Raw genomic sequence first — 19,209 nt, 5'->3', positions numbered from 1 at the left:
CATTCTATTTCCAGAAAAGGTCATCAAATCTGTTTTTAAATTATTGAAATTAACTTTCCATTTTTCCGCCCAGTGTGCAATTTTGGCTAAGTCTGCATTTAAGATCTGTGTCCGCGTGTTTGCATCATTTAGAGATAAATACAAACTGGTATCATCAGCAAAAAGTTTAATGACAGATTCGATATTAATGACAATATCGTTAATGTACACAAGGAACAACAAGGGCCCCAGAACAGAACCTTGGGGAACACCTGAACAAACACGTCCGTATGTCGATTTCCTGCCTTGGATAACAACGGCTTGTAACCTGCCTGTCAAATAATCTTCAAACCATTTTAATAAAACACCTCTTATGCCTATAGCATATAATTTATGCAACAAACCCTTGTGCCACACTCTGTCGAAGGCTTTTGATATATCACAGAAAACAGCCTGAGTCGTCAACTGCTTATCTAAGGATTGACAAAAATCGTCATACATACTCAACAACTGGAAACTAGTTGAATCACCAGGAATAAACCCTGACTGAGAAACCGTTAATAAATCATTCTCTGTGAGATATCGAAAAACATGGGCTTGAACACATTTTTCCAATACTTTTCCAATGCAACTGAGTAATGAAATCGGACGATAGTTACTGCAGTGTTCTTTTCCACCTTTCTTATAAATGGGATTCACATGAGCTACTTTCCAAATTTTCGGAAACTTTCCCTCAGCCAACGATCTCTGGAAAAGGGTTTAACTACAGTGTGACCTGAAGGCATGTTACTAGAGTCAGTGTGACCTGAAGGCATGTTACTAGAGTGTGACCTGATGGTGTTCAACTAGAGTATGACCTTAAGGCGTTTAACTACAGTGTGACCTGAAGGCATGTTACTAGAGTCAGTGTGACCTGAAGGCATGTTACTAGAGTCAGTGTGACCTGAAGGTGTTCAACTAGAGTGTGACCTGAAAGTGTTCAACTAGAGTCAGTGTGACCTGAAGGTGTTCAACTAGAGTCAGTGTGACCTGAAGGTGTTCAACTAGAGTCAGTGTGACCTGAAGGTGTTAAACTAGAGTCAGTGTGACCTGAAGGTGTTCAACTAGAGTGTGACCTGAAGGTGTTTAACTAAAGTGTGATCTGAAGGCGTTCAACTACAGTGTGACCTGAAGGTGTTATCTAGAGTGTGACCTGAAGGTGTTCAACTAGACTGTGACCTAAAGGTGTTTAACTAGAGTGTGATCTTAAGGCGTTTAACTACAGTGTGACCTGAAGGCGTGTTACTAGAGTCAGTGTGACCTGAAGGTGTTCAACTAGAATGTGACCAGAAGGTGTTAAACTAGAGTCAGTGTGACCTGAAGGTGTTCAACTAGAGTCAATGTGACCTGAAGGTGTTAAACTAAAGTCAGTGTGACCTAAAGGTGTTCAACTAGAGTGTGACCTGAAGGTGTTTAATTAGAGTGTGACCTGAAGGTGTTTAACTAGAGTGTGACCTGAAGGTGTTTAACTAGAGTGTGATCTGAAGGTGTTATCTAGAGTGTGACCCGAAGGTGTTCAACTAGAGTGTGACCTGAAAGTGTTCAACTAGAGTGTGACCTGAAGGTGTTTAGCTAGAGTGTGATCTGAAGGCGTTCAACTAGAGTGTGACCTGAAGGTGTTATCTAGAGTGTGACCTGAAGGTGTTAACTTAGAGTGTGACCCGAAGGTGTTCAACTAGACTGTGACCTAAAGGTGTTCAACTAGAGTGTGACCTAAAGGTGTTCAACTAGACTGTGACCTGAAGGTGTTTAACTAGAGTGTGACCTGATTGTATTCAACTAGAGTGTGACCTGAAGGTGTTCAACTAGACTGTGACCTAAAGGTGTTCAACTAGACTGTGACCCGAAGGTGTTCAACTAGACTGTGACCTAAAGGTGTTCAACTAGACTGTGACCTGAAGGTGTTTAACTAGAGTGTGATCTGAAGGCGTTCATCTAGAGTGTGACCGGAAGGTGTTAAACTAGAGTGTGACCAGAAGGTGTTCAACTAGACTGTGACCTGAAGGTGTTAAACTAGAGTCAGTGTGACCTGAAGGCGTTCACCTAGAGTGTGACCTGATTGTATTCGACTAGAGTGTGACCTGAAGGTGTTCAACTAGAGTGTGACCTGAATGTGTTCAACTAGAGTGTGACCTGAAGGTGTTCAACTAGAGTGTGAGCTGAAGGTGTTCAACTAGAGTCAGTGTGACCTGAAGGTGTTAAACTAGAGTGTGACCTGATTGTATTCAACTAGAGTGTGACCAGAAGGTGTTCAACTAGAGTGTGACCTGAAGGTGTTCAACTAGAGTCAGTGTGACCTGAAGGTGTTAAACTAGAGTGTGATCTGAAGGTGTTCAACTAGAGTGTGACCTGAAGGTGTTCAACTAGAGTCAGTGTGACCTAAAGATGTTCAACTAGAGTGTGACCTGAAGGTGTTCAACTAGAGTGTGACCTGAAGGTGTTCAACGAGAGTGTGACCTGAAGGTGTTAAACTAGAGTGTGACCTGAAGGTGTTCAACGAGAGTGTGACCTGAAGGTGTTAAACTAGAGTCAGTGTGACCTGAAGGTGTTAAACTAGAGTTTGACCTGAAGGTGTTCAACTAGAGTATGCCCTGAAGGTGTTCAACTAGAGTCAGTGTGACCTGAAGATGTTCAACTAGTGTGTGACCTGAAGGTGTTCAACTAAAGTGTGACCTGAAGGTGTTAAACTAGAGTCAGTGTGACCTGAAGGTGTTAAACTAGAGTGTGACCTGAAGGTGTTCAACTAGAGTGTGACCTGAAGGTATTCAACTAGAGTGTGACCTGAGTCAGTGTGACCTGAAGGTGTTCAACTAGAGTGTGACCTGAAGGTGTTCAACTAGAGTTTAGCATTGTTGGTTTTTTTTTTTTTTTTTTTTTCCCTTTTATTGTTACATGTTTGTCTACCATAATTTACCATTATTATTTTGACATTATTTCAAATTTGTTATATTAAAATCGTCCACCAAATTTCATTTGCTTTTAAAAGTACGCTCATAAGCCTAGCTTGTTGTGCTCCATGTTCCTTATTTCATGTATGCGGTAATAGTACCAATGGAATTTATTGAATAAACTTGTTTAAACCAACTAGAGTGTGACCTGAAGGTGTTAAACTAGAGTCAGTGTGACCTGAAGGTGTTAAACTAGAGTGTGACCTGAAGGTGTTCAACTAGAGTGTGACCTGAAGGTATTCAACTAGAGTGTGACCTGAGTCAGTGTGACCTGAAGGTGTTCAACTAGAGTGTGACCTGAAAGTGTTCAACTAAAGTGTGACCTGAAGGTGTTAAACTAGAGTCAGTGTGACCTGAAGGTGTTAAACTAGAGTGTGACCTGAAGGTGTTCAACTAGAGTGTGACCTGAAGGTATTCAACTAGAGTGTGACCTGAGTCAGTGTGACCTGAAGGTGTTCAACTAGAGTGTGACCTGAAGGCGTTATCTTGAGTGTGACCCTAAGGTGTTCAACTAGAGTGTGACCCGAAGGTGTTCAACTAGAGTCAGTGTGACCTGAAGGTGTTAAACTAGAGTGTGACCTGAAGGTGTTCAACTAGAGTGTGACCTGAAGGTGTTCAACTAGAGTGTGACCTGAAGGTGTTCAACTAGAGTGTGACCTGAGTCAGTGTGACCTGAAGGTGTTCAACTAGAGTGTGACCTGAAGGTGTTCAACTAGAGTGTGACCTGAAGGTGTTCAACTAGAGTGTGACCTGAAGGTGTTAAACTAGAATGTGACCTGAAGGTGTTCAACTAGAGTGTGACCTGAAGGTATTCAACTAGAGTGTGACCTGAGTCAGTGTGACCTGAAGGTGTTAAACTAGAGTGTGACCTGAAGGTGTTCAACTAGAGTGTAACCTGAAGGTGTTCAACTAGAGTGTGACCTGCAGGTGTTCAACTAGAGTGTGACCTGAAGGTGTTCAACTAGAATCAGTGTGACCTGAAGGTGTTCAATTAGAGTGTGACCTGAAGGTGTTCAACTAGAGTGTGACCTGAAGGTGTTCAACTAGAGTGTGACCTGAGTCAGTGTGACCTGAAGGTGTTCAACTAGAGTGTGACCTGAAGGTGTTAAACTAGAGTGTGACCTGAAGGTGTTCAACTAGAGTCAGTGTGACCTGAAGGTGTTTCTTTCTTTCTTTATTTGGTGTTTAATGTCGTTTTCAACAGTTCAAGGTTATATCGCGATGGACCTGAAGGTGTTAAACTAAAGTGTGATCTGAAGGTGTTCAACTAGAGTCAGTGTGACCTGAAGGTGTTCAACTAGAGTGTGACATGAAGGCGTTCAACTAGAGTGTGACCTGGAGGTGTTAAACTAGAGTGTGACCTGAAGGTGTTCAACTAGAGTCAGTGTGACCTGAAGGTGTTCAACTAGAGTGTGACCTGATGGTGTTCAACTAGAGTGTGACCTTAAGGCGTTTAACTACAGTGTGACATGAAGGCGTGTTACTAGAGTGAGTGTGACCTGAAGGTGTTCAACTAGAGTGTGACCTGAAGGTATTCCACTAGAGTGTGACCTGAGTCAGTGTGACCTGAAGGTGTTCAACTAGAGTGTGACCTGAAGGTGTTAAACTAGAGTCTGACCTGAAGGTGTTCAACTAGAGTCAGTGTGACCTGAAGGTGTTCAACTAGAGTCAGTATGACCTGAAGGTATTTCTTTCTTTCTTTATTTGGTGTTTAACGTCGTTTTCAACAGTTCAAGGTTATATCGCGTTGGACCTGAAGGTGTTAAACTAGAGTGTGACCTGGAGGTGTTAAACTAGAGTGTGACCTGAAGGTGTTCAACTAGAGTCAGTGTGACCTGAAGGTGTTCAACTAGAGTGTGACCTGATGGTGTTCAACTAGAGTGTGACCTTAAGGCGTTTAACTACAGTGTGACATGAAGGCGTGTTACTAGAGCCAGTGTGACCTGAAGGTGTTCAACAGTGTGACCTGAAGGTGTTCAACTAGAGTCAGTGTGACCTGAAGGTGTTAAACTAGAGTGTGACCCGAAGGTGTTCAACTAGACTGTGACCTGAAGGTGTTCAACTAGAGTGTGACCTGAAGGTGTTCAACTAGACTGTGACCTGAAGGTGTTCAACTAGAGTGTGACCTGAAGGTGTTTAACTAGAGTGTGATCTGAAGGTGTTAAACTAGACTGTGAGTCAGTGTGACCTGAATGCGAAGAAGATGACGAGCGAGACGACGAGCATGACGATGGAGAGAGAGAAGCCGGCGATGAAGATGTAGACAGGGATCACGTGGTTCTGCTCCAGGTCCTTCTGCAACACACACCGCAAGTCGCCCTGAACAGTATGAGTCAATCAATACTATATATATGTACAGTCAACAGACGCAACGCGAGTCACTCGTCTACAGGGCTCACTGTGTATAACTGGATCAAACACGTGATAATCGCAAATGAATAAAGTAATTAATTTGTCTCCAATTAAGGTACATACAGCGACTAATTGAAACCTGGCCGTGTGGAGGGTATCACCGCAACATTTGGTCTATTATATCCTTATAAATACCCTTCTACTTATGTTCGGTTTTAGTTTTCTGCAAGAGGAAATATATATTTGTGAAAAAATGTGAACATGCGGCCATAATTACTATTTTGTTGATATCTAATTCCTCTAGCAGATAATCAAAACCTAACATACGTAGACGGGTACATAAGGATATAGACCAACTGTTGCGATGATAGCCTCCTCACTGCCAGGTTGCAATTAGTAGCTGTTTGTACCGTAATCAGAAAGAAACCTAATTACTTCATTCATTAGCGACGACCGTTATACTCAGTGAGCCTTGTGTCAAAGGCAAGTGCAGAGTATTAGGAACACAACGGTACCACAATCCAGAGTACAGGCCAGGGAACAAAGACGCACGAAGCAATTGATAACTGTGACTTTTGTACGTATTAGTTTACTTAACCTCCACCTTAAACACCTTATTGGACGGTGCAAGAGATTCACCTCTGTTAGTTAAGGCCAGCTTCCAAGGTGAAAAATGACATTTTAATGTTTGTTTGTTATTTGGGTTGTTTGCGGTGTTAAGTACCTATATCATTCAACTATCACACTATGCGATAGTTTTTGGGCAAAAAATAACCTAAATATTTTAATTTTAATTAAATATGCATCAGGGGGGTGTACAAAAATGCCTTGTGGCAGCTCATTAAATATTCATAAACTTTGAAAGTATTAAAGTTATCTTAAACTAGACACATACCGTCACTATTTTCCACACATCTAAAAAAAACTATTTGATGAAATCAAATACAATTTTGTGTGCTGCATAATTGATAACAAAGGCACATTTTGCTATTTTATTCGAACATTAGAGCAAATTTAAACATCACTATGAGAGTCACATAAAATTCCTTATATCAGTATATCAACAACAACAAAATCTCCAAAATACACTCTTGTGAATATAGCACATTGTTTAGTGCTCAATTTGTGATAAGTGTGTCAAATTTCATGTGTGTATCTGTCTTGCATGAAGAGTTATTTGTGTAATGATTATCATACATGTTCGTCATGGGTTTTTTTTCTAATTTTTTTTTCCAGATATCAAAACTTTCTATTACACTTAACTGAATTATGTCTGAGCGCTAAGACACACTTGAAGAATATATGAGCCAAAAATGGGAAAGATCAGCAGTGTTTCTGAAATGCTATGGCAGAAAGATTTGAACACGCTTTTGGTCATTTGTCACCTTGGAAGCTGGCCTTAATTATTGCATGCATCGTCTCGGTGAACGTGATTAAAGCAATATTTTGGTATTAATGTACTTATGGAATGCGAATGATATTAGCACAGGTAAGACACAAACTCCTGTTGAAACTCCTGGTGACCATTTCCACAACAGACTCTGTATATTCCAAAAATAACACTGATCTGCAGAGAAAAGAGAAGGAAACCACAATGTGGCATTTGTCGATTCACATCATATTCATTATTATAAAATATCCTGGCATACATCGTCATTTTGAATTAAACCGGCACGGTTGGCCTAGTGGTAAGGCGTCCGCCCCGTGATCGGGAGGTCGTGGGTTGGAACCCCGGCCGGGTCATACCTAAGACTTTAAAATTGGCAATCTAGTGGCTGCTTCGCCTGGCGTCTGGCATTATGGGGTTAGTGCTAGGACTGGTTGGTCCGGTGTCAGAATAATGTGACTGGGTGAGACATGAAGCCTGTGCTGCGACTTCTGTCTTGTGTGTGGCGCACGTTAAATGTCAAAGCAGCACCGCCCTGATATGGCCCTTCGTGGTCGGCTGGGCGTTAAGCAAACAAACAAACCAAACCAAAATTTTGAATTAAATTCCAGACGCATTTACAGAACTTCAGAAACGAACGAAACAAAAATTCTATTTACAGAGAATATAAAAGAAAACATTCAAACGAATCTAATTCTGGGCAATGAAACCCACCAAATGTTGACCCAAAAGTTTACTAGCCCATCTGGATAAACTTTCAACACGCCTGCAGCATAATCCTAGCTCAAGATGGGGGACATTCCAGTGAAAACCGGAAGAAGATAAAACAGAAAAAATGTAGACGCCAGTAATAGGATTTGGACAGCCTCTCATTTCTCTTGTTTTAGCCGGCAGTTTTTCAGCTAATCTGGCTTCAACAATGGCTGCAAGGCACAGTGTCAGGTTTTATCCACGAAATGCTTGCAGGCGGGTTTAAGATTGAATGAAAACATGACGAGCATTTGGATCACGGAATGTCAATATTGCGGCGGAGAGGGCTTCACTTCCATACTCTGGGCTTTTTTTTTGTTTCTTTCTTCTCTCCGCTGTTTATTGGTGTGAATCTTTTTAATCTACAAATCCTACAAGCTATGTAAGCATCAACCGGTCATTTCTGGTATTTTGCTGGTGAAATACTTAAGAAGTATCGGAAAGAAAACAGTCCGACAGGGTTATAAAGGATATAAAATAAAAAAAACCAATAAGAAACTGCTGCTACTTTATCACACCTTATACTTTTGATTCGTTGTCGTGCGTAAACAACTAGGTTTTGTGGAATACAATCTTCTCGCCGTTTAGGTTTTAGGGGTTTACAAGACACAATTATTGTGATCACTGCGAAACACCATGTCAGCTTTCTGTGCCAATCTGTCCTCAACAATTCCTAGCAGACAGATATGGTCAGTTACCCCGCCGCCCCTCCCCCCTGCCTCCCCCCCCCCCCCTCTGCCCTCAACAATGCCTGGCAGACAGACATGGTCAGTTACCCTGCCCCCCCTCCCCCTGTCCCCCCTCCCCCTGCGCCCCCCCTCTGCCCTCAACATTGCCTGGCAGACAGACATGGTCAGTTACCCCCCCCCCTCTGCCCTCCCCCCTCTGCCCTCAACAATGCCAGGGAGATAGACATGGTCAGTTCCCCTGCTCCCCCCCCCCCTCTGCCCTCAACAATGCCAGGGAGATAGACATGGTCAGTTCCCCTGCCCCCCCCCCCCCCCTCTGCCCTCAACAATGCCAGGGAGATAGACATGGTCAGTTCCCCTGCCCCCCCCCCCCCCACTCTGCCCTCAACAATGCCTGGGAGATAGACATGGTCAGTTCCCCTGCCCCCCCCCCCCCCCCCACCCTGCCCTCAACAATGCCAGGGAGATAGACATGGTCAGTTCCCCCCCACCCTCGTGCCCCCACCCCCGTGCCCCCCCCCCCTCTGCCCTCAACAAAGCCTGGGAAATAGACATGGTCAGTCCCCCCCCCCCCCTGCCCTCCCCCTTTGCCCTCAACAATGCCTGGGAGATAGACATGGTCAGTTCCCCCGTCAAATACTTGCGTACGGGATTAAGATGGAAGGACAAGAGGATGAGCTGTGGCGTCAAGGAATGTCAATATCGCCGCTAGAGGGTTCCATTGTTTACTGAAGGCGTTGTTTATTGTTTTGTTTTTTGTTTGGTTTGTTTGTTTGTTGCAACACTTTGTTGGATACAAATCCTAAACTCCTTCAGAAATACAAATCCTGAATAGCCTTCTGAGCTTGTCACCAAGCCCCTTTACTTGTTCGGTTCACTAATGACAACACGAGCTTCAGGGAAAAGATGATAGTGATCCCCCGTCATAAGCACGCCTACATTGAGAGTGATACCCCCGTCATAAGCACGCCTACATTGAGAGTGATCCTCCCGTCATAAGCACGCCTACATTGAGAGTGATACCCCCGTCATAAGCACGCCTACATTGAGAGTGATCCTCCCGTCATAAGCACGCTTACATTGAGAGTGATCCTCCCGTCATAAGCACGCCTACATTAAGGGTGATCCCCCGTCATAAGCACGCCTACATTGAGAGTGATCCTCCCGTCATAAGCACGCCTACATTGAGAGTGACCCCCCCCCCCCCCGTCATAAGCACGCCTACATTAAGGGTGATCCTCCCGTCATAAGCACGCTTACATTGAGAGTGATCCTCCCGTCATAAGCACGCCTACATTGAGAGTGATCCTCCCGTTATAAGCACGCTTACATTGAGAGTGATCCTCCCGTCATAAGCACGCCTACATTAAGGGTGATCCCCCTGTCATAAGCACGCCTACATTAAGGGTGATCCCCCTGTCATAAGCACGCCAACATTAAGGGTGATCCCCCCGTCATAAGCACGCCTACATTGAGAGTGATCCCCCCGTCATAAGCACGCCTACATTGAGAGTGATCCCCCCGTCATAAGCACGCCTACATTGAGAGTGACCCCCCCGCCATAAGCACGCCTACATTAAGGGTGATCCCCCCGTCATAAGCACGCCTACATTGAGAGTGATCTCCCCGTCATAAGCACGCCTACATTAAGGGTGATCCCCCTGTCATAAGCACGCCTACATTGAGAGTGATCCCCCTGTCATAAGCACGCCTACATTAAGGGTGATCCCCCCCGTCATAAGCACGCCTACATTAAGGGTGATCCCCCTGTCATAAGCACGCCTACATTGAGAGTGATCCCCCCGTCATAAGCACGCCTACATTAAGGGTGATCCCCCTGTCATAAGCACGCCTACATTAAGAGTGACCCCCCCCGTCATAAGCACGCCTACATTAAGGGTGATCCCCCTGTCATAAGCACGCCCACATTAAGGGTGATCCCCCCGTCATAAGCACGCCTACATTAAGGGTGATCCCCCTGTCATAAGCACGCCTACATTGAGAGTGATCCCCCTGTCATAAGCACGCCTACATTAAGGGTGATCCCCCTGTCATAAGCACGCCTACATTAAGAGTTATCCCCCCGTCATAAGCACACCTACATTAAGGGTGATCCCCCTGTCATAAGCACGCCTACATTAAGGGTGATCCCCCTGTCATAAGCACGCCTACATTGAGAGTGATCCCCCTGTCATAAGCACGCCTACATTAGGGGTGATACCCCCGTCATAAGCACGCCTACATTGAGAGTGATCCTCCCATCATAAGCACGCCTACATTAAGGGTGATCCCCCCGTCATAAGCACGCCTACATTAAGGGTGATCCCCCCGTCATAAGCACGCCTACATTGAGAGTGATACCCCCGTCATAAGCACGCCTACATTGAGAGTGACCCCCCCGTCATAAGCACGCCTACATTAAGAGTGATCCCCCCGTCATAAGCACGCCTACATTGAGAGTGATCCTCCCGTCATAAGCACGCCTACATTAAGGGTGCAACAACGAAACCGTGCAAAAAGACCAGACAACATTAGATCGGTGAATAGAGAGTGGACGTTCGTCGTTGTGTCGATGAAGGAACCAATCATGGTTTACATGATGGTTTACATGATGGTTTACATGATGGTTTACGTGATCGTTTACATGATGGTTTGCATGATGGTTTACATGATGGTTTAAATGATGGTTAACACTATGATTTACATGATGATTTACAGGATGGTTTACATGATGGTTAACACTATGATTTACATGATGGTTAACACTATGATTTACATGATAGTTTACATGATGGTTAACACTATGTTTTACATGATGGTTTACATGATGGTTAACACTATGATTTACATGATGGTTTACATGATGATGTACACGTGAAGAAAGAAATACCTGGGTGCAGGCGGTGTAGTTGCTGTAGGTATTGTTGCTGAGAGGGGAGATGTACCACGTGCCGTCCTGCTCGCACCGCTTGGTCGCCAGGGCTGTAACGAGACAACACATCACATCACTGGGACACAACTTCTTGTTAATATAAATATATATACAGCATGACTTCCCTTCTTTGTCTCTGTTAATCTAGGGAGAAAATATCCAGCGATATTTCTCCGTAGGCCTAAAGTTCGGCCATGACCTAGGCAAAATAACTTGCGCAGCCGCAGAAACAAGAAAATGGAAATCTTATGAAGCCGTCATCAACACGAACACAATGATTGCAGAAGCAAACTCTGTACCTACACGACCGAGACACAAGACTGATTATTTCACAGCTGCAAAGGGTAAGCTTACTCACGTCAGGTCTTCACTGACAAGCTAGGAACAGACGGAAAATTCCAAACAAAAGTAAATGACGTCAAAGTCTCTTTCGCTTTGCGTGTAACTTTGTCATGACGTCTTTTTGTGACGACAGTATACGCGACAATTTGTTCGCTTCCGGTGTCATTTTAGACTGAAAAGCAACTCAAAAGAAGGAGCTAAGCCTGTGTCTTGAAACAGCTGAAACACTCTTTTGGATTGCCGTTTCAATGTTAACCAAAAAGTTAAAGAAAAAAAAACAAGGTTCAGTTGCGAACTGACAGCGGATTGAGCATTTATTCCTGTTGATGAAGGTACGATTGAAGCTTTATTCTCTCCGTCAACCAACAAGACTAGATTTGTAGCAGACGAAAAACAAAGTGTGCGTTTTTCCTGTCTTGTGGAGGCGATTATGTCGTTATAAGTTATATGTACGTTGTGAAGACATTTCAAAACAAAATTTAGCTTTTATGCGTCACGGGATAATAAGCTTATACGTTTTCATCCATGGAATTGGGGTTTTTTTCGTCTCGGCAGGGTGAATGAATTCATGATGTCTTTTCCGGAACTGGACAAAACTGGCCTTGCCAAGACTGAAACAAAATATAGTTCTACAACTTCTAGGCTTGGGTTGATTGCCCATGGTGAATTTCCAATGATTTTTTTCCACATCCCATGACAAATTCTCTTTACTTTGGTCATGCCATATATACGTTACACCTCCGTCCATCCATGGTATCGCGTGATATTTTGTCTCGACGGGGTGAAAGAATATAATGACGTCACTCTCGGCAGAGCCTCGAGTGACGTCATCATATTCATTGACCCAGTCTCGACAAAATATCAGGCGATACCATGGATGGACGGAGCTGTAACTTATACATATATTATACGTTGTTTGCGTTCTTGACCGCGGTCTCGGAGAACAATGACTGTCTCGATCTGTGTAAAATGTCATATTTTGGTCAAAAACGTAAATAACGTATAATGTCTCGACATGTATTTCTCTCTCTCTCGACTGTATACAGAGATAAGAACAGCCTCGCTTTCACCTAGATCCTGCATAAAAACAATGTTTAGACCTCATGTTCAGACTCGGCGTAATGGTTCCGAAAGGACTACTTTTTAGCGGTCAAGTTCAGTCGTCCGCATACTCGAAAGTGAAAAAAAGATGAAACGTTTTGCTGAATGCGAGTGATTAGGTTTGTTGATTTTGCTCGGAGAAGTGGTCCGTGTTCAAGCAAATTTCTTTCTTCTTTGAAAACAAAACCCCTAAGACCAGTGAATGTCGAGATATATATGTTAATTGGATCTGTGATCCAAACATGCCTTTTGGTCAATTCCATCTCGATTGACCAAAAGCCATGTTTGGATCACAGATCCAATTAACGTATAATATATACGGAGAGAGAGAGAGAGAGAGAGAGAGAGAGAGAGAGAGAGAGAGAGAGAGAGAGAGAGAGAGAGAGAGAGAGAGAGAGAGAGAGAGATTTCAAAAGGAGTTTTGCATCAAATCCAGACACCTCTTAAAGCTTGCATATCTCCCCTCTCTCTCTCTCTCTCTCTCTCTCTATCTGTCTCTCACTCTCTCTATCTGTCTCTCACTCTCTCTCTCTCTCTCTCTCTCTCTCTCTCTCTCTCTCTCTCTCTCCTTCTCTTTTTCACCTTTCCATCTCGATCCACACGTGTCTTTGGCCCTTGCGTCCTACGTCACGCCGCCTGTATGACCTCAGCCCCCCCACTAGCCTCTCCTTAACACTCCCCTCTTTATTGCCAGGAATTGAAATGGAAGATGTAAAGATATCATCCTTAACACCCGTGACACGGATCCCAACAACACCGCAATCAGCGATATCAGGTCTGATGTCCTCGTGACAGAACTGGCAAGAAATCCCTGCTCCCCTTTTCTGCCTAAACCCACAAAGCGACGAGGTGGGAGAAAGAGAGGGTCGTAAAGCAGCCCGGGATGTCCCAAAGCGAGACGAGTTCTGACAGCCGTCACGCCGTAAACTGCGCTCGATTAAACTCATGTTTTTATCTGGCCGCAGATATTAAATCCCGAGCTGCACCCTGGAGACTGACAGAGAGGAGGAGGAAGGAATATTACGCGCCGGGCATCATGCATAATCTGCTGGCAAAAGGGTCCAACGCGTCCCGGCAAGGGCAACCCCGCCATTGGTAATCCCAGGATGGGCGACGCTTTGCAAGTGCCATACATAACGCGGTATGGTTGCTTGAACTATCACTAGTCTGGCACAACTTTCTGATTTCAATCAAAGCAGGGCTGGTATGCAGGAGTCGCGTTCAGAAACTTTAGTCCAGGATACGCTGCATTGAGGGTACGGTTTATTATCCCTGTCTAACGTGTATATCCCGCCCCAAGTTTTGTGTGGTACTGATTTGCATCATGTGACACTCTCTCCCCCTTTATAACCCAGTGAATCTTCAACCGATTGAACGACCACCAACACTGGACCCACCCGACAGATAATATTATGAGGGTTGCTTCGCGACGCCCATTACGGGGACGCCCAGCGCGGGGTTGTTGATGCTGGGTGGAAGTGGAGCAGTGCGACCCCACTGATCAGCCAATCTCCGAGCCCCCGGTGAGTGTGAGTGAAACGCGGAATGGACAACGTGACGCCGTGTGGACACCACCTCGTGGCCTCGTTTGCCACCTATCACGGCAAGCCTATGGTACTAGCCTGCATGCTCGTTCCACAGAAGATCTCTTCCAGCATCGCCACCCAGACAAGCTTTATCGTCTCTCTATTATTTTGCAGGTTGTCATTTCAGACAGTCTGTGTGACCTGCAGCAAATGCCACCCTCCATGATCGTCCCCGCACAAGATTAAATCTAACATCGTCATCTTGTTCAGAACCCTCTTGAAAGAAGTGAATGCAGAAACCCGAATGCAGCTAGTGATCGTTGGGCCCTATTAATGTGACTTTCTGTACGTGCTATCTCGCAGGTCCGTCTCTACAACAGATTTAATCTAACATGGCCATCTCTTGAGATCCACCTTGAAAGACACGATGAAAGAGCGAGCAGACACCAGCAGGCGTGTAATGGCTGAGTTGACAGACCAGCACCGTCATCACTCACGGTTCAATAGTCACGGTAACGAGTACTTACAGCGTGTTCTGACCGCTGTGTGTTGTGTGTGTGTGAGTGTGTGTGTGTGCACCGTCATCACTCACGGTTCAATAGTCACGGTATTTCCAGCGTGTTCTTTCCGCTGTGAGCCTGTGTGTGTGTGCACCGTCATCACTCACGGTTCAATAGTCACTGTATTTCCAGCGTGTTCTGTCCGCTGTGTGTGTGTGTGACCTGAATTAAACGCAGCGTGCCTACATGACCGTCAAAGCAGAGGATTTCATCTAGCATCGTCATCTGTTCGGAACCACACTGTAAGAGGAAACTGAGGAGCGTGTGAGTGAATTGTCATGTTTTGCCATGACGAAACATGCGTTACAGTCTCTGTTTCTGTGTGAGCGTGTGAGTGAATTGTCATGTTTTGCCATGACGAAACACGCGTTTCAGTTTCTGTTTCTGTGTGCGTGTGAGTGAATTGTCATGTTTTGCCATGACGAAAAACGCGTTACAGTCTCTGTTTCTGTGTGCGTGTGAGTGAATTGTCATGTTTTGCCATGACGAAACACGCGTTACAGTCTCTGTTTCTGTGTGCGTGTGAGTGAATTGTCATGTTTTGCCAGGACGAAATACGCGTTACAGTCTCTGTTTCTGTGTGAGCGTGTGAGTGCATTGTCATGTTTAGCCATGACGAAACACGCGTTACAGTTTCTGTTTCTGTGTGAGCGTGTGAGTGAATTGTCATGTTTTGCCATGACGAAACATGCGTTACAGTCTCTGTTTCTGTGTGAGCGTGTGAGTGCATTGTCATGTTTTGCCATGACGAAACACGCGTTACAGTTTCTGTTTCTGTGTGAGCGTGTGAGTGAATTGTCATGTTTTGCCATGGCGAAACACGCGTTACAGTCTCTGTTTCTGTGTGTGCGTGTGAGTGAATTGTCATGTTTTGCCATGACGAAACACGCGTTACAGTCTCTGTTTCTGTGTGAGCGTGTGAGTGAATTGTCATGTTTTGCCATGACGAAAAACGCGTTACAGTCTCTGTTTCTGTGTGTGCGTGTGAGTGAATTGTCATGTTTTGCCATGACGAAAAACGCGTTACAGTTTCTGTTTCTGTGTGAGCGTGTGAGTGAATTGTCATGTTTTGCCATGGCGAAACACGCGTTACAGTCTCTGTTTCTGTGTGTGCGTGTGAGTGAATTGTCATGATTTGCCATGACGAAAAACGCGTTACAGTCTCTGACTCCGTGTGTGCGTGTGTGTGTTGTCGTTTTTTGTGTTTTTGGTGTTTTTGCGGAGACTTTTTGTGACTTTAGGAAACGCTGCCTACATGCAGATAATGCCAGCAACTATCGCCATCTTTTTACAACCATCTTTACGACAATGACATAGACGGAACATTGTGAAAACGGTCGGAGGAAACTAGAAAGACGAATAAGAAAAAAGAACGAGTGTGAACAGCAAATCCAAGACTGGTGTTGTCAACGCAAAGCCCGAGACCATTTCATTTACGTGTGTGAACATTCTCATTAACTAAAAACCACGAAACACTTACACGCGTTTAACAAGGTGTGAAGGATGGGGATGGCCATTATTTCTGTACTTTTAAAAACAAAGAGACTGCCAACGTTCCAAAATTCATTGTTTTCTATCAAGATAAGTTTTGTGTGAATATTTGTTTGTCTGTTCACTTAAAAGACCGTTGGGTCGAAATATCTGTGAATGTATTGTTTTGTCACAAACGTTCCAACAATCTACCTTTCTTATGTTTTGATTCTTTACTTTTAGTTTTGCCATTTTAAGTTCTGCTATGAGACAAATGGCCTGTTTGTTTTATTGGAACACAGTCTCTTCATGTTCCCAGCGTGATATATGTTATGATGGTCATCAAGGCTTGCATTACAATGGCTCTCTCCATCATGTTCCCAGCGTGATATATGTATGTTTTGATGGTCATCAAGGCTTGCATTACAATGGCTCTCTCCATCATGTTCCCAGCGTGATATATGTATGTTTTGATGGTCATCAAGGCTTGCATTACAATGGCTCTCTCCATCATGTCCCTAGCGTGATATATGTATGTTTTGATGGTCATCAAGGCTTGCATTACAATGGCTCTCTCCATGTTCCTAGCGTGATATATGTATGTGTTGATGGTCATCAAGGCTTGCATTACAATGGCTCTCTCCATCATGTTCCTAGCGTGATATATGTATGTTTTGATGGTCATCAAGGCTTGCATTACAATGGCTCTCTCCATCATGTCCCTAGCGTGATATATGTACGTTTTGATGGTCTTCAAGGCTTGCATTACAATGGTCCTCTCCATCATGTTCCTAGCGTGATATATGTATGTTTTGATGGTCATCAAGGCTTGCATTACAATGGCTCTCTCCATCATGTTCCTAGCGTGATATATGTATGTTTTGATGGTCATCAAGGCTTGCATTACTATGACTCTCTCCATCATGTTCCTAGCGTGATATATGTATGTTTTGATGTTCTTCAAAGCTTGCATTACTATGGCTCTCACCATCATTTTTCTAGCGTGATATATGTATTTTTTGATGGTCGTCAAGGCTTGCATTACAATGGCTCTCTCCATCATGTTCCTAGCGTGATATATGTATGTTTTGATGGTCTTCAAGGCTTGCATTACAATGGCTCTCTCCATCATGTTCCTAGCGTGATATATGTATGTTTTGATGGTCTTCAAGGCTTGCATTACAATGGCTCTCTCCATCATGTTCCTAGCGTGATATATGTATGTTTTGATGGTCATCAAGGCTTGCATTACTATGGCTCTCTCCATCATGTCCCTAGTGTGATATATGTATGTTCTGATGGTCATCAAGGCTTGCATTACAATGGCTCTCTCCATCATGTTCCTAGCGTGATATATGTATGTTTTGATGGTCATCAAGGCTTGCATTACTATGGCTCTCTCCATCATGTCCCAAGTGTGATATATGTATGTTTTGATGGTCTTCAAGGCTTGCATTACAATGGCTCTCTCCATCATGTTCCTAGCGTGATATATGTATGTTTTGATGGTCTTCAAGGCTTGCATTACAATGGCTCTCTCCAAAGAAGCAGAAACAAAAAGGTGTTGAGAGGAAATAAAGCATCATAGCTACCGACAATCTTTTATATGAAAGCTGAACATAAACGGCCACGTAATGAGTTCTCGTTGCTGGGTTATTGCTGCCATTATGCTTCCACGCAAAGGGACGTAATTCGCCGAGTTGCATTACTTCTCGATTATCGTTCGAGGATTTCTAAAGCCTCGCAATGGACTGTCATTTACATCATCATAAGAATGATGCAATGTGGTATTTCTGGTGCTTTACAACGTATCGAATAAACAATAGCAAAAATGGTTCCCATTCGAAGTTCGAAAAGCCTCCTCCGCGCGTCTTACCGAATGGCATCTTTCCTATCGTACATGGAAACCTGTGCCTCTATACCGTAAATATCAGTGTTTTTTGTTTTTGTATACATCGTGATATTTTTGTCGTTGTTGTCCAGTCATACTTTTTCTGCATATTGTGAATGTTTATTGATCATTTTCACTACATGATTATAATCCTGCTCTTGTCTTTCCGTTCATGCCTTTTTTCTTGGATATCGTGAATATGTAATTCCCATCCTCTCCGTATGACGGTATTTGTGACCTGCCCTTTTCCTTGAATATTGTGAATGTGTATTTCCCATCCTCTCCGTATGACGGTATTTGTGACCTGCCCTTTTCCTTGAATATTGTGAATGTGTATTTCCCATCCTCTCCGTATGACGGTATTTGTGACCTGCCCTTTTCCTTGAATATTGTGAATGTGTATTTCCCATCCTCTCCGTATGACGGTATTTGTGACCTGCCCTTTTCCTTGAATATTGTGAATGTGTATTTCCCATCCTCTCCGTATGACGATATTTGTGACCTGCCCTTTTCCTTAGATATCGTGAATGTGTATTTGTCATCCTCTCCGTATGACGGTATTTGTGACCTGCCCTTTTCCTTAGATATCGTGAATGTGTATTTGTCATCCTCTCCGTATGACGATATTTGTGACCTGCCTGTCCATTCGGCCTTTTTTTTTTTTTTTTTTTTTTTTTGCTTAACGCCCAGCCGACCACGAAGGGCCATATCAGGGCGGTGCTGCTTTGACATTTAACGTGCGCCACACACAAGACAGAAGTCGCAGCACAGGCTTCCTGTCTCACCAAGTCACATTATTCTGACACCGGACCAACCAGTCCTAGCACTAACCCCATAATGCCAGACGCCAGGCGGAGCAGCCACTAGATTGCCAATTTTAAAGTCTTAGGTATGACCCGGCCGGGGTTCGAACCCACGACCTCCCGATTACGGGGCGGACGCCTTATCACTAGGCCAACCGTGCCGGTCCATTCGGCCTGTGGCTTATCTGTTTATCAGCAATGTATATATTGACAAATTATCATCTCCTGTGCATCATGAAACATCCTTTTACCCTGCATACCGATAATGAATATCTATCATCTTCATTAAATCACGACATGTCAGACCAGTCCCGTCCACTTTGCCTTTGCTCTATCATCTTCATTAAATCATGACACGTCAGACCAGTCCCGTCCACTTAGCCTTTACTCTCTCTATCATCTTCATTAAATCATGACACGTCAGACCAGTCCCGTCCACT

At 44.1% G+C, this 19,209-nt stretch overlaps 1 protein-coding gene across 1 annotated transcript in view; it reads right to left on the bottom strand.

Moving 5' to 3' along the window:
* Nucleotides 1-19,209, bottom strand: part of LOC138981491 (calcitonin gene-related peptide type 1 receptor-like) — a 129,469-nt gene that overhangs the window by 84,863 nt on the left and 25,397 nt on the right. The window contains exons 3-4 of the mRNA XM_070354431.1: nucleotides 11,035-11,126; nucleotides 5,155-5,261 (exon numbers count right to left, since the gene is read on the bottom strand). Of these exons, the coding sequence (XP_070210532.1) occupies nucleotides 5,155-5,261; nucleotides 11,035-11,126 (199 nt within the window). The remainder of the gene's footprint in view (nucleotides 1-5,154; nucleotides 5,262-11,034; nucleotides 11,127-19,209) is intronic.

Source organism: Littorina saxatilis, linkage group LG12 (genome assembly GCF_037325665.1).
Source record: "Littorina saxatilis isolate snail1 linkage group LG12, US_GU_Lsax_2.0, whole genome shotgun sequence".
Taxonomy (NCBI): Eukaryota; Metazoa; Mollusca; class Gastropoda; order Littorinimorpha; family Littorinidae; genus Littorina; species Littorina saxatilis.
Note: the sequence above shows the minus strand (reverse complement) of the source record. Positions and strands in the feature narration are given on the sequence as shown.